The 16,461-nt window shown below is 36.9% G+C and overlaps 1 protein-coding gene across 7 annotated transcripts in view; it reads left to right on the top strand.

Annotated features, from left to right (window-relative positions):
* ENAH (ENAH actin regulator) overlaps nt 1–16,461 on the top strand; it is a 100,147-nt gene that overhangs the window by 33,256 nt on the left and 50,430 nt on the right. For all 7 annotated transcript variants that reach the window (XM_054194538.1, XM_054194540.1, XM_054194542.1 and 4 more), the window contains exon 2: nt 15,250–15,415. In XM_054194538.1, the coding sequence (XP_054050513.1) occupies nt 15,250–15,415 (166 nt within the window). The remainder of the gene's footprint in view (nt 1–15,249; nt 15,416–16,461) is intronic.

The following is a 16,461-nucleotide window of genomic DNA, read 5'->3' on the forward strand; positions in this document are numbered from 1 at the left end:
GAAGAACTGCTCTCTGGAAAAGCAGTGCATAATGTCACAACAGAGGTGTTGATCAATTTTATAACTTCCGTAAACTCGTATCATGTTTTAGTAATTTCTTATGTGTGTGTGTTTTCTGCTCTGGACTAAGACTGTTCTTTGGGTTTTGTGTTTTTTGTTTTTGTGGTTTTTTTTTTTTTTCCCCTGCAGCTTAACCATTTTTGTAGAGTTTTGATAATAGATCCGTTTTAAGTGAGGCAAGATACGTTGAAAAATAGTTTTTGCTTTGGGATAACAATTCAGATGTCCATTTATACTAGCTACTCTGCATGAATAAAAACCCTTCAAACAAGTGTTTAGAGCACACATTTGCGTGGATACACTTCTGTTCAAGGGCTGTCTGCTTACTGCCACTTACAGAATCATAGAATGCTTTGGGTTAGAAGGTTCACTCTATCCGCTTAATTTTTATTGCAAGAGATGCATGAAATAGCTGACACCGTGAGAAAATCAAACAGCTTCTACTTGGTGGTTTGCGGTGCACCTAGGTCATCCCTTTTTCTAGGGCAGAACGTTAGATGTAGTGAATGCACAAATGTTAATGTTAATTATTAACTAGATTGAATTAGTTACTGCAATCGTCTGTTGGTGTTCAAAGTTAAAAGTGGGTCACCGAGACTCAAAGTGCTTTTGCAGTGAATTCTAGCATTGATTTTCGTATTTCTGCTTATGCTGTTCTTTGGCTACTAGTTCGGAGAGGAAGAGTAAAACCTTCAAGCCTTTTGCTTATAGCCTCATAATTGTAAAAGTAACGTGTTGCCTTCTGTTAGAATTATAGTAGTGCGTATATTACAGGACAGAATCATCTGAATCCCTTCACCAGCTACTGAAAAAGGATTTCCTTTTTAAATTGAGCATCGCTACCATAACACGGTGGTAGAATTTTTAGATCAAATCACATTTACTACCTTGTCATTAAAATCATTAACTGATAAAGCTAAACGTCAGACTTCAGGAAATGCGAAATTTTTTGCTGCTTGTTGTTAAATAGCACTGTATGAAACATACTTAGACGAATAATGATCACAGGTCTGAATTATTATAGGTTAATTTAGGCTGCATTTAATAGAAGAGTGTATGAAAGAGGGTTTATACCTGAGGGATTAGATTTTGAAAAGACAAGCCTTAGTACCTTGAGGGAAGCATATTAGTAAAAATCACTGGAAGAAGTGATGAATTAGGGTGTGTGTAGGGTGGAATTAGGACTTTCTTCAAGTTACAGGTTAAAATCTTGACTGACTTGAAGTCAAACTTGGAAGAATGGCTTCTGAAATAGCTGTGTGAGTAACCACTTCAAAAAGGATATTGCTAATAAGTAGGGCATAAGAGGAGTGAAAAAAAAAAAATCACTCCTTTAAAAAGTGATATTTAGAGATTAAATGATCTGGGAAAGAAATCAGAGTTATTCAAAATAAGGTTGAATTAGACTTGCCAAAAAGTAATTTGGATCAAAGAAGAGAAGAGTGAAAGAAAAATCTGCTGTTCGCTGAGTAAATGCAGTAGTTTGGCATGACAGTTGAATTCATACTTTAGTGTAGGTGATAACTTTGACTGTGTTCAAAAGCGAATGTAAATAAACCATAATTGAAGTGGGAGCAGAACGCTTCCAGATTGGGTCAACTTGATAACAACCTCTGCATGAATTGTGGTGGAATTTGTACGTGGAGACCCACGCTCAAAGCGGGAGTAGAGCTCTACTGTAGGCAGGCGTGCAAGTGGAAATGCAGCATTCCTTTGTTTTACAGATTATCATAAATGTCTGTATTGAATACATAACTTGAGAATGCTCGAGAGATATTCCTGTACAAGGAAGCAGTTGTAGCTAGAGTAATTTTTACAGATCAGTGTTTGCCTAACACCGCAACTGGTGTTGGGTAGCTTAAGAATTCACTTGTTTAGAGTTGCTGGAATAAGGCCTATAACTTTTCCTTACCCTGGAGCCCTTGGAAATAAGGACCAAATTGTAAAGACGTGTGTTTATATTTGCACTATTTTGTAGTACTAACTTGTTAAGAGATTTCAGAAATTGATTAATCAGTCTTATGTGCTTTGTTGGGAGGAGAATATGCAAGAAGCAAGGCTTATTGCACAAAAGGCTGTGCGTCTTTTTGTCTTGCTGACGAACCAGAGGTAATTTTATCACTTTTTGTTGTCTTGGAAATACTTACTGAAAATGGTAAGACTCTGAATTTAGCCTAATTTTTTCTATTTAAGAGATTTCTACAACATGTTAATTTACTATTATCAGTTAATTACTATTAAATTACTATTATCAGTTATTTTTATATCTAATGTTTCCTTTTTTTTTTTTTAAGGTGACTTTTGTGAATAATTGATATTGAATCTAAAAAGGGAGGTGTGTGTATTGAAAATATATATGTGTGTGAGATAAGGAACTGGCATGAATATTAGAATGGTTTATTGTTACCTTACTGGTAAAGTCCCAGGTTAGGAAACTTATTTGTCTTAAGTCTTTCAAGTAGAGAAAATTGTTGCCTCTCGCATATGCTTTAGAATACATGTATTGCTTTCTAAAGAAGAGTAAGATGGAGTAGAATAAATATGGTACAAGACTAAGCTTTTAGCAGTACATTTATTTTAGGGAACAGGAAGTATTTCAAGATTGACTTGAGAAAATTGAGGTGTTGCTTTACTGTTGCTGCTTTTTGTGAAGAATAGAAAATAGCTTTGTGCTGCGTATGGTATACTGTCTCAGAATATTAGGTTTACTAACACGATGGATAAGTCTCTGGTTTTGTGGTTGCACGTAAAAATGTTAGTAAACTTTTTGTTTCAGGAACTTGAAACTACCCCAGTTTTTTTCCTTCTAATTTTATAATGGCTTTAGAAAATGCAAATAATCTTTAGGAAGGATCTTTGTCATAGCCATAAACACATCTGTAATGTTTAGTAAGTGTCAACTAGCATCCTTGCTCGGAAGTGAAATCATTTGAGTAGGCTACTGTCTGCTTTTGAAGGTGTTCACTGGGCTGGCCGGAGATGCTTTTGTAAAACCACGCTTTACTACTTCTGCCTTACTGCAGTGGGATTACTGATTTTGATTCCCGCCTGTGCATCTGCTTGATGCCTTAAAAAGGGGAGGTAAGGGGGCCACAGCAAAAGTAAGTATTTCATGTAAGATGTTTGGAGTAATCCTTCCACTTTACTCTGAGCAATGTCTCGATTGAAGTAATGTGCTCAAATTTCTGTGTCTCACTTCCCAATATCTCTAATAGTTTCATGGAGTATTTTGTTTGGGTTTTTTTGTTTTGTGGTTTGTTTTTTTTTTTTTAATAGTAGAAAGAATTATGAGAAGTTTAGGAAAAGATACAAAGTGGTGAAGACTGAAAACTCGGTTGGTTTGATTTAGAAAGGAAGATACTGAAGGGTCTGCTTTCTCTTGGATTTTTACCTACCAAATCCTTGAGTTCAGTGGTCTTTGGATGGAATAAGTGAGAGCAAAACATAGTTAAGAACTGCAGGATTTTGTTTCCCTTTCACAGTCAAATTCTGTGAGATACTTTGCTAATCATGACAATCTAAAATAGAGTAGTAAAATGCTAGTTTCAATATTCAGACATTTATTTTGTAGTACAGGTCAGCGATATAAATACTATGTAGTTTATGTAAACTTGTTACATTTAGACATTGAGCATTAGAACTAGTGTTTAAGATCTTTATTTATAGGTTACAGAAGGAGAGGCTGGTTGAAACTTCAAGTGTGAAATGCATGATGCTATTTTTGGGAATAACATTCCAATAAAATGAGGTGCTAAGGCAGTAATTGTCATAAATAAGGTAATCATATGTCTGCAATTCAGTGGGACCTTCTCAAAGGGATTTTATTTCTTCTAGAGCCGTAGAATAACTTAGTCAAAGTGGGAGTTCTCAGAGCTCATCTGCTCCTGTCCCCTTGGAAGGGGCCATCATCTAAGTTACGTTGGGTTACTCGAGACCTTGTCCAGCTGAATTTTGATGTCTCTAAGGATGGAGATTCCACAGCTCCTGTGGGCAGTGTTTAACTGCTCTCTTGGTGCAACTTTTTCTTATCTGGTTGAAAGCTCTTTTTGTGCAATGTTTGAGCATTGCCTCTCATCCTTCGTTGTGCAGTTTTGAGAAGATCCTGCTGTATTCTCTGTAATGACTTACTGAGTGGTTGCAAGTGGCAGTTACGTTCCTGCCTTAGCTTAAGACTGAACAAACACAGCTGTCTCAGCCTCTCCTCATGCGTCTTTTTCTTTAGCCCGCTTAATCATTTCTTGTTTGATTTGCTCCATTTTGTCAAAGTCTTCCTTCTTCTGGGGAGCCCAAAACTTAGCACAATATGCCAGATATGGTCTGAATAGAGGGGAATAATCACCTTCTGCAGCATGGTAGTTAAGTTGTCCCAGGTGCAAGTTTTTGCTCTCGTCTTCAAATTTCTTGAGGTTTCTGTCAGCTTGTTTCTCCAGCCTGCTGAGACTCCTCTGAACAGTAGCTCTACTGTCCAGCATATCAATCTATCCCAATTTAGGGAAAGCCATCCACAGACTTGCTGAAGTTGCATTCCATCCTATTTTCCTGGTCATTGACAAGGCCATTAAACACTATCAGAGCTGGTATTGACCCCAGAGAAATTCACCGGTAATAACTTACCAGTAAGCCATTTGACGTCTAACTGCAACCCTTTGAGGCTCTCACTCCCCGAATCTTGGTTCTTGCACTGCTGGAAGATGGTCACGACACTTGCCTTTTTCAAATTGCCAGGAACTTGTCTAGTTCACCTTGTAAAGATGTCAGAGTGGCCTCACGATGCCACCACCTAGGTCCCTCCACCCTTGTTAGGTCCATACTGTTCAATTCAATAGACTTTCTGTATCCAGTTTATCTAACTGGGGCCCCTAACTTAATTTTCTAGTACCACAAGCAGCACTCATGCAGACCTGGGAAGTCTGAGAACAAAACGTGCCAGCAGAGACCAAGGCAAATACACGTAACCTTTTCTGTCCTTTGCTGCTAGATAACCTATCTCATTTCTGCCGTGGACCCAGGTTTTCCTTGATTAATTCATGTTACTGTCAACTCGGTGTTTAAAAACAAGTGCTCAATTAACAAAATATGATTTTTACTTTCGTGTGTTTTAGGTGAAATTAAGTTCTAGAAAGACACTTCATACAAGAATCTTTTTTGTAATGAACTGTGAATTGTATGTTCATATATTAACACTGGGGCTATAATGTCTCAATCTAAGATCAGCCACATTCCCTTTACACATCTCTCTACATCAGAGGCAGCCATTATATTAAATAGGTGATGTAAAAAAGCTACTATCTCACTATTCCAGGAGGAGTTGGGCATTCTTTATCTGAAAGTAAAATGAGTTACATGATCTGCAGCGATGGTAATGTAATGATGGATTCTGTTGCAGCGTGTGTTCAGGAACTCAGATTGCCCAAGGAATCTGGACTCCGAAAGCTGTGATTTATACCTTGTGTCGAAAGCTTAAGAAATAACAGAATAAGGTCACTTTTTGTTAAAATATGTATAGAAGATAGGAGATTTATGGTAAGTGTTTTTTCACAGGAAATCATCAACTGTCTTGTCTAGTTGCTGATGATTATGTTTTTCAGGAAAGCAACAAAAGATCAAAAATAGACTATTTTTAGGAAAGAAGTAATGTATATGGGTAGCTTTTGGCCCTGGTCTTTAAGAGTTTTAAGTTAAAATATTTGAACTTTTAAATCTGTGATCATTGTTCCTGTTCAGTAAAAGTATTGATTATACGGCTGTTAGCTTTGCTTAATAACAGCATACTCTGGTACTTAAAAATTGAGTCGTTCCCAGGTAGTGTCATAGAGCTTGTTTTCCATTAGCTTTGTTAAAAAGTAGACAAACTGAGAAACTGATTTTTGATAAAAATCTGTCTTGAAATGGTGAAAAGTCGTGGTAGGAGTCTTCCGCTCCTGTCTTACTATCGAGTAAAATCGCTATCCAGGCAGTATTAGCCTTACTGTGGCAGAACCTTTGGCTTGCAATGCCACTGTATCAAATCTGCATTGAGGAAATGTAATCTATTTAAATTACTGCGTAGATTCTGCATAACCTTTTAGTGTAAGTAAAGCAGTAAATGCCCTTGAGAAATATGTTTGAAGAATCAGTGGAAAAATGGATTTGATTATAACAATGCAGGATTTTCAGGAAAGATATCTGGATAAATTACCAAAAATGCCACGTTTAAGAGAACACCCTGTGTAAGAGGATAAAAGAAAACAAGAATATGGATGGGTGCATGGAGGAAGCATAAACTGAATTATCTAATTTCATGGATCTATGGAGTCTAAGACTTTATTTTACCAGTATAAAAACAAAGCTAGGATGATCTCCCCTCTCCCCAACTCGAGTGCAAATGTATTATGGTGAAATAGTCAGCTACTGTGTAGTTCTGATTTTATTTTTTTTCCAAAACATCTGTTGTAAACATTTATTGAGGAAAAAAATCTTCATGATTCTTTATAGGATGAAAAATCTAGAAAATACTAGAAGAAAATGGGAAAATATTGCTTTTGTCACTTGCAGGTTGCTTCATTGAAAATCTTATCTCAAAACTAAGTAGTGAAGGCTTTTAATAAAGTATTTCCATGAAGTTATCACTAGATTTGCATACAAGGCAAGAACCAAATCTTGTGTATAAAATTCCAACATATCCAAGCTCTTACTTCTGCATCTTGTAACTTGCAATTTTAAGTAAACCTTGGGGGTTTTTTTTGGTTTTGTTTTTGTTTGTTTTTTCACAGTAAAGTTTCAACAAATTCTGTAATGTCTGGTTGTTCAAAGTAAATTCTTCACTGAGATTTAAAACCTTGCATTTTTTTTTAAGCATTCAAAGTATTGTCTGTACCAAGGCTGAGCATTCTTTTTGGACACGTGTAACGTCCTAGTGCTGCATTTTTTCCGGTCTGAGTTGGTTATCAGGAAAACCTTGAACCTGAAGTGCAAGCTGTGGAAAAAGTGTTCCCCTTAACAGACACAAAAATAGATAAATATCTGGATAGTATGATAATACAGACTAGTAAAGGAAAAATAATCAAGGTTAGCAAGCAACCTGTGGGAAATTAAGTGATGAAGTCCTGAGTTGGATCGCGTGTTTTTAGATAAAGTTTTGAGCATCTCTAGTTTTATAGAAGAAAGGCAATGTGTACTATGGATGATAACAGTTAAGAATATTATTTTTCCTTTTTAAAAAACAAGACAGCAAATCGTCATTCCTCTTGTTTGCTGAAGTCATTGCTTAAAAAGCACCTCTTCCTTTGTGTAATGAATTATTTTAATTTCTGTTCCTGTTTGAAAACTGTTACCTGATTTTGAGTAACCATACAATCTCTTTAATTTAAGATTTGAGAAGTGACTTCTTGTACTCGTTAAATAGTTCCTTACCTGAAACATTTAATTGACATAATCAACTTAAATCACTGTGGAAACCTTCTTCTGTTTTTAAATTTTGCGTAATCTGTCTGTAGTGGATGCAGTAGTCAACTTTCCAAATGTGCACATGCTAGGTATCTTAATGTCAGCTTCTGTTTGAGATGAGAATTGGAAGGTTGACTTCAGAAAGTATTTATGAATTTAAATTTGGGATAGAGATAGTAACTAAATATAATTAGTTATGTATGTATAAGAATATATAATATAGCATATTATATTACTGCATATTATATATATGGTTAGCCATCATTAGGATATCTAGCTTCATGCTGTTCAAAATGCATGGGTTTTAGTCTGCTATTGTTAATTCCCATCAATCCTTTGTTTTTATTAAGGTTCATCTCTGTAGTGTGGCTATTTCTTGGTTTGACTGTCATCATATTCTCTCTTAGATATCCCTGATTCCCTTTGAGTTTGACTAGATTAAGGATTAGCACTTGCTGACAGCAAATTACTCTGAAGTCCACCTATAACTTTTACAGTGGACCACCAATACAACATGAGTTGGTATGTTAAGATAGTTCAAAACTTTACAGTACTCTTCCTGTATTGAAATGATCCTGTAACTTCATAGAATCAATAGAATGGTTAGAGTTGGAAGGGACCTTAAAGATCATAGAGTTCCAACGCCCTGCCATGAGCAGGGACACCTCCCACCAGACCAGGCTGCTCATAGCCTCATCCAGCCTGGCCTTGAACACCTCCAGGGATTTGCCACTCTTTGCACTGTCTGTGACTAGAACTTGTTCTCTATTCCCATTTCTTAAGTGTCCCAGATTGTTTCGGCTCATGTGCTTTCTCTAAGGGTTATTGTCCATTTAAAAAATAATTTATACAGAAGTTTTAAGATGATGAGTATTTCTAGGATACTATTCTAGATAGTGGGCATTCCAGTCTGACTCCAGCACGTGTTTTCAAATTGAAATAACGTTTCCTAATGAAAAAATAGGTGAATTTTTATGTGAATCAGCATATGACAAACCTAGAGACAATATTGAATTGCCAACTCAAAGTGTCTTTGTCCATTGCATGAGATACTCTTATGTTAAATATGGCATGTGAAACAATGTTGAAAAAAAATTCCTGAGGTTATAAATTGATAATTCTGTATGAAAAATAGACTTTCATTTGACATCAAGTTGTTATAAATAACATTTCTGCCTGAGTGTCCTGCAGTGATTTCCTTCACCTGTTTGATATTCATCTGCTGCTATGGAACAAACTACAACTGCAAAATTGTGAAGGAACAGATTTATAGCAATAGGAGAAATTTATTCTATAAATTGCACTTGTTCCAAGAGCAGACTGCTCTTAGATTAATGTTAAATACGTTTATACATGAAATAAAAAGCCATTTTCTTTCAGTGGAAGGTACTCCTTGAGCAAAGAAAGTCTAGGTTCAATAAACTGTGTACCAACTAAAGCTCTGGAATAGAGTGGTGCAAAATTCTGTGTCAAAAGAAAAACACCTTTCATTTGCCAGCTATTAATCACAGTGTTTAGATTCAGCTTCCCCTGCTCCTCAGCATTTGTAGTTCTATTTCTAGTTGGGACTTTCCCATACAGGGTTTCCCTCTGGTTTCTGCTGGATGTTGCAGCAAATCTGTGTTCTGAGTAATTGATGAGAAGGAAAAAGTGGGAGAGATGAATGAATCTGGGTTATCAGAGACGAAAAAGTGGGAGAGATGAATGAATGTCTCAGTTATCAATCAGAAGTTTTTCTAGGCACAGGCAAGTACTAACTCATTAGCAGGAGAGCTGTTAGTGAAGCAATCTGGAACTACTCCCTCCGCATTCACTTCCCGTTTGAACAGCAACTCTTGTCCTCAAGGAGGGTTAGAGTATCAGAAGAATAATCTGCATGAAAACCAGTCAGATAAATCAGCTGGTCTCAATTTAGTCTTATTCTAAAACCTGAATAGCAACCAACTTCTGTACTAGCTGAAGTGTTGGAGCGGGCAAGCTGCATCATTTGAGGTTGGATGCAAGTAGCATAGCACGGCGTGGTTCCTTGTGCTGTACCAAGCTCGTAATGTTCCCCTGCAGCAGCGTATTCAGCTAGGTTTTAGTAATGCAGAAAAAGCGGAGGTTCTTACCTTTCGACTGAGCATGAGTTACAGGGAAAATTAATGTATTGTAAGAACTACTATGTTAACCCTTGCTGAGCCCAAATGGAATGTATTTTTTTGTGATGTCCTGTTGGTGGCGTTGATGCCAGTTTAGTTGGCAGAAGGAGATGGTAATTGTTATACATGTTATATATTAGCTTTTGGCCAAAGTGCCAAAGTTCAGAAAATAAGTAAAATTATAGCAGTGGATTATGAATTAAAATCTTAAGTGACCCAAAGTTCTTCCCTTCTGCCCACTCACATCCCCCCAACAAATCCAAACCCTGTCCCCTACTCCCAAAAATAAATATTAATCTCTGTAGTTGTGTTCAGTCTGGTTCTCAGCAGACCATAATGTGAGGACTATATTTGAGGGCACTGAAAACAGTTATATGTTAACTTTAAGATACCAACAAGTAACGTAACTATTGAGTTAAGCCATATGAGCAAAATGTCTGTTTTAGTTAATAGAAAACAGTGGTACAGTAACGGTACAGTACACAGTATGTTGTGTGATTTTTTTGTTGTTGTTTGTTTGTTTTGGGTTTATTTTTTTTAATAGTGAAGTGGAGAACACACGTTTTCACTGTGATGTGCCAGTCGGGGTTCAGGAACAAGCAGGGAAAAACACCTTACAAAGCACCACCGCCAAGATATAAAACTTGATATCTGGACCAGCATTTAGCTGCTTCTTAAAAATGTGTGTTCCAAGATGTTAGTATTGGAAATGTTTGGAGTTTCTTTCTAGCTTTGTGCCACATGGTTTGAAAATCCTAAACAGGCGTTTGATGAATCAGCGTCTCTTTCCATTCCTTCTGTCCCACAAAGACTGCACGCTTAAGAACATGTTGTTATGTTTCTGTAAATTGAGAACATAGCAAACAAACCCCTGAATCACCAGTAGAAGTGGTAGTGGGATATGATTTTCAAAAAAACCTCGTTGTTAGAACACTGACGAAAATACTCAAGGTTGAGAATCAGAGCAATTGCAGCTTTTCCTTGCTCTTGTTAGTATATTTAAATGATCTTTTTTGTAGCTGGAATCGTGCTGTTTTCCATATGAGTTTGATCATTTAAGTCTGTTTATTTTTCTAGTTCTTGAGAGAAGAAAACCAAGCATGTACTTTTTGGGGAGAGAAAAAAAAAAAATAGGCTTAAGTCAGCAGACTGTGCATTGGTGTCACTGTGCATTGAGCTTAAGAATTTGGGATGCAAAAGAAGGAATACATTCCATCTGGGCAAGAGAGTGATGTCTGTTAGGGTTCAGTTTGCTATGGTTTTTGAGCTTTCCGTATGATCTCATCACTGGAGGAGGAAAGTATATTCTCCCGTAAGAATAATCTTATGATTCATTACTACTGTGTTTTTTGTGCGAGGCTTTTGAGTGCCAGACCTCCCCCCACTCTTCCACCCCAAATAAAAAACAACCACCCTGTCTTTGACTTTATATGGTGTTGCTGTAGGTGGACTTATCCAGAATAATAATTGGCTTTAACAATCAGAGCCTTACATCTTTGTCTAGAGAAGAACTCCTCCTGACATGTATTTATCCAGGTATTTGTCAAGCTTTATGTTTTGAGAAGAGAGCTTGTACACTTTGTTTCCTAAGGTTTGGTAAGCACTGTTTTGCATGAGTCTTCCCTTTTCTGAATTTTCCTTTTTCTAAGTATAATTTCGTATACCTGGTTTGGTAAGGTTACTTGGGACCAGACAATTTCTTAGTTTTTCTTAGTTAATATTTAGATTGTCACTTTAGTCCCCCAGCCCACTGCCCTAATAAGTTAGCAGTCAGTTCTTTGAGCAGCTGTGCGTCTTGGCAGTAGCATTTGAAGCTCATTCTCCCGCATCCCCTAATGAGCTCTCATGTTGGGAAGGTGCAGGCTAAACCGAGTATAATGGTTTCTGGAACTGTTACATCAGTACAGCATACCAGAAAAAGGAATATTTGTAGGTAGGCAACTAAACCCTGTAGGATGCTTTTGAAGGCCTAATGACATGGCAAACAGATGAAGACCCTTTTCCTTTTCTCTTGCCACATGACTGTAGACAACTTGTTTATTTCCCACTAGTGCTAAAGTAATCTGTCCATTAAAAGGCATTTGTGATCAGACCAAATTTGCAGTGAATGAAGTAAGTCATCTTCTAGCATCTCACAGTCAGTTCCTGCAGTCTAAGGGGACATGTGTATTGCAGAAAACCCTGTGGACTCTGAAGAGCTCGTGTATAAATTCTGAGATCATTGAAGACCTGTCTTCTGTTAGAAGTACAGCAGGGAAGTGTAATAAGCTTGAAGAGCAATAAATATGATAAATGACCCTGTTCTGATTCACTTGGCTCCTGCTCTTTTGAACTGAAGTTTAAATTCGTATGTAGTAGAGGAATACAAAGAGCATTGGCTCAGGTTCTAGTAACAGCCTGTATGTTAAATTCTGCATTTTTGCTAGGAAAAGGTGGATAATGGAAAGAAAACTAAACCTGGTTTTTCATTAGACCTGTCCAAGATAGTCATGAGCTAATAGCATGGATTTTCGATTTGGTGTAGCCCTTTGATGTTAGCAGAGTTCCAGTATGCATCTTATTTTTAAGTAATTTAAAAATGTTTTTTGAGACTTACGGTGTCTAGTTGCTGTAATATGCTGTATTCAAATATTAAACTATCAAATGGTCATTGGAGAGCAGACTAAAGATTCTTCTTTACTAAAACTCCTGCCTCCATGCCTTTCTTCAAAACAAAAAGTAACCACTTCAGAGTGCAGAACTTTTTACCAAGAAAATAAATTTAATTGATCTCCCCTATGTCTAGTAAAGTGCAATTATTGAAGCCTGGAAAAAGGCTAGCACACTGTGATGGTTTAATTTGTTTCTGATAGCGATAGCTTCATTTTTCCATCTTACTGCTGCAGTCTGATAAACAGAGTGATGGGTGGTGGGAACTGTCTGCAGGAGGGGAGTATGCCACCTTGAAATTGGTACCTGGATATGAAAATTACAGACCTAGAACGTTAAAATTTTAGTTATAGGATTTGTGTGAAATGAAGGCAGAAAGCTTATTTTGTAATGATTGAATAGGTCAACTGGAAATTGTTTGTATTTTCATTTTTTAAAGTATGTGAACAATCTTATATCTTGATATGGTTAAGAATAATCCCCTGCTATTAAGAAAATTCTTTTATTTTAAATGAAGCATGAAATATTTGAGATCTAGACATGTATAATATTTCCAGTTATAAGGCATAGCCTGAGAAGTGGAACTAAAAATAGTTTTAACGGTTGTTAAAAGCTAGAAATTCTGCTCAAGGTCATCTTATTTGCGCTTAGGAATTGTGCCGCTTGAATACCAAGTAGTTCTAAAATGAGTAGGTGTTTATTCTTGTTATGTTAAATAAAGTAATGTAAAACCAGAGCTTTTCTAAAAACTTAGGCTTGTGGGAGGATCGGGGTAGGGCAAAAAGTAAGAACACTCCGAATAAGAATGTCTGAACTCGATGGTCTGTCCTGTTAAGTCTTCTGATCGCTGTACCGTTACTCAGTCACTCTTTGGTTCTACCTTCATTGTAATTGGAACATATTAGCTTATACTCATAGCCTCAGTTTTTAATAGAATCTAAATGATTTTTTTATCTGTCTGACACATGATTGAGATGAAGTTATTTTTTGGCAAGAACCCTGCAAACCACATGGCTCTGCTTCCAAATCAGTATATAGGTCCTGTCAGCTATGGTTTACCATGCCTGTGAGTGATCCAGGTTCAAAGGCAGCAAAAATTTGTTTTGGGTTCAGAAATTGTACACAAGTTTTCTGTAATACTGTTACGCACTTTCAAGAGAACACTGCTGTTTGTTCTGTACTTTGTGAACGGTACAGAATGTTTCTAGGTTTGAACTTTGATATTTTTGTGCCAGAGTGGTCTAAAGAAATCCAGTAGGTTCTCGCATTATCCTCCTCGCAGACGAGGGAACCTTCTTATTTACCTGTGGCATGTTTTTAATGGGATTGTGAAACACCTGAAATTTGTAACTAATTTCATTTTCTTTGCAGCTCATTTTTCTTCTTGGATCAGATATGGTCCTATCAGTCTAAATTGTAAATTATAAGATGAACTATGCTTAGAAAAGAAGCATTGTATATGTGTATATTATAATTTTACTATCCCTATATTGAACTAATTTCTGGCTAGAGAAGGGGTGGTCAAATTGGAGATTGTTATCCCATTCTGGTGTAGTTGTTGAATGGGTGATGAGACTAGAACACATGCATTTTAAGAATATATTTTCTCGTCTGATCTTGAATCTCTCTTGCATGCATAACAGAGATGATCTCAGTATTCTCTCTTCTGCCCTAGTCCTGAAAAGCATCCCAGTGTTGAGCGCTTTCCTAATTGTTGGAGTGCCATGGAAATTGTGACACAAATTGATGCTCTGTTTTCTCAAAAACATCAGTATTGAAAGTTAACAAAACAGCTGGATACTGAATTTTCTTATGCTGGAAATAAGATACTGTGAAATTCAGCATGATCTTTTAGAAAGACCCCAACAAACACAAACCCTCCAAAACCAACCCACAAAAAAGCCCAAGAAAGACTGCGAGTGACTCGTCTTTTCCCTCCTTCATAAAATATGAAGAAATATTTCATTGCTTTCCTTTTGTAATTTATGAAGAATGCGTGTCTCTTCAGCCTTCTCAGTTTTCCAAATGGCAGGCCGCATTCCTTGCAAGCCAGGCATCATGTGCTTTCTATAATATTGGATGTGCTGGAGTGGTGTGTTCAGAGAATTCGACTTACTGATAAGAAATCATTCCTTTCTATTTTTATTTCCTGTCTGCGTCTGGACATTTCCCATAAAGACAACTTGCATAGTATCACCCACTCCTCTCCTAATAAATAGTGGGTTTATGGTATGTTCTGCTTTCTTGTGTTTCTAGTATGATGACATTCATGATATGCTCCCTTTTAACTTTAGGCTGTACCTTAGCTTCCAGATGACTGCCATAATCAGGAATTAGCTGCAGATGAAATTGTGGTTTTCAGTAATCAATAGAACCTTTTCTCAGCGAGAAAATGTTACATCTAGGTGTCAACTGTCGTAAAATATGTCAAAACCAAAAAGCATTTCATTTATGAGCAGGTGAATTTTTTGTGCTGAACTTTATCGTGTCTGTGTGCGTTCTATATACGTTAAAAAGAGTAAGGGCCTTCCAGTCCTTATTTCTTTTGGAAGTAATTGCCGCTGGAAAATGTAAACTGTATGAAGCTAATGCAACTCCAGAATCTTTGTTCTCCAGGCTTTGTGGGAAACTTTGTATATGGTTATGACATTTAATTAAACTTCAGGGTTGGTGATGAGGAGAAAGGGCAGGGGGAAAACCTGGAAAAAGTGCAAAAAAAAAAAAAAAAAAAAAAAAAAAGGAAATCTTTCATTAGTAGTTAGGCCTGTTTGTTTTGACCACAACTTTTCAGAATGAACACCTTTAAGCAAAAGTCAATGCTAGTGGTTTTGTATTTAGAAAGGTGGATGTTTCATCAAGTTGCAAGCAGTATTACTTTAATGTTTTGAGTTTTTTTTTTAAAAATTAACCTTAAAGATTACGATTTGCCATAAATAATTTTATATTCTACTCTAAAATACTTGTGTTCTAACAGTGAACAGAGTATCTGCCAAGCACGAGCTGCTGTAATGGTCTACGATGATGCCAATAAAAAATGGGTACCAGCTGGTGGATCGACTGGATTCAGCAGAGTTCATATATATCATCACACAGGCAACAACACATTCAGAGTTGTGGGCAGGAAGATTCAGGATCATCAGGTAAGCAAATATCTGGGAATTTCAAATAGCAATCTTAAGTTATTTTTGTGATTGTTTTTAACATTAAGAAATAAGTCTTCGGTAAAAGTATGGGAACTGTTAATAATAAGTTTACTTTTATTTTGAACCGAAGTAGCAAAACTGTAGTACGGCTTTTCCCGCATAAACTAAGCGCTTTACGTACGTCCCAGGCGATAGTCCTTGTGCGCTCTTTACCATTCCTTCCTACAGTGTGGTGTACACAGAAGTCATCTGATTCTCTTTAAGGCAAAGTGTCAACCTAAGAACTTTTCTTTTTCCCTACTCTCTGTGCTCTTAGCTGCAGTCTACGTAGGTACCGACAGTTCTCTTGTTCCTCCTGTATTATGAAAAGTTGGATGTATGATTTCTCATTTCCCCAGATCAGTTCATTCAGTAAAAAACTCCTTACATTTGGTAATGCTGATCATCTACCGCTTTGAGAAGTTGAGAAGGGACCAACAAGGATTACATCTTAATTTCCTTGATAAAGAAGTTATTAGATCATGATTAAACGTGAAATTTAGCACTCTGTCTTGAAATATGCTCTGCCTTGTGATATTTGAGGTGGGGTTAAAGTCCTAATCTTTTTGTTTGAGGAAAGCTTCTATATCTGTTTCCCCCTCTCCCAACACTTCACAAAATTCTTTTGGTCTGTTCTTGGTCATTTATCACACACCTGAAGCATAGACTGATAATGTTCTGTGTGATTTGTCAGTAAACACGTATTCCAAGAATAAATGATCTCGGTGCATTCATCTGAGAACAAACGTTTTTAATTTTTTCCTCCCATTATTCAGCGGAGAAAAGTGAGAGGATATAGTTATCCAAGTGCAATGGGTTCCTCTTAGTGGATGGCTTGTAATTAATGGTTGTCCGCTTAGCTAGAATTTATCACCCTTTAGCGTAAGCCATAATGATCCTGCAAAACGGTACCTTGTGATGCACAGTAGAAGTCCACATAACTGCTGCTGAAAGCATGTCAAGCGAAGGGGTGCAGCAGCCACAATGAGAAGGTGATAACTTGG

Source organism: Rissa tridactyla, chromosome 3, assembly GCF_028500815.1.
Source record: "Rissa tridactyla isolate bRisTri1 chromosome 3, bRisTri1.patW.cur.20221130, whole genome shotgun sequence".
NCBI classification, from domain to species: domain Eukaryota; kingdom Metazoa; phylum Chordata; class Aves; order Charadriiformes; family Laridae; genus Rissa; species Rissa tridactyla.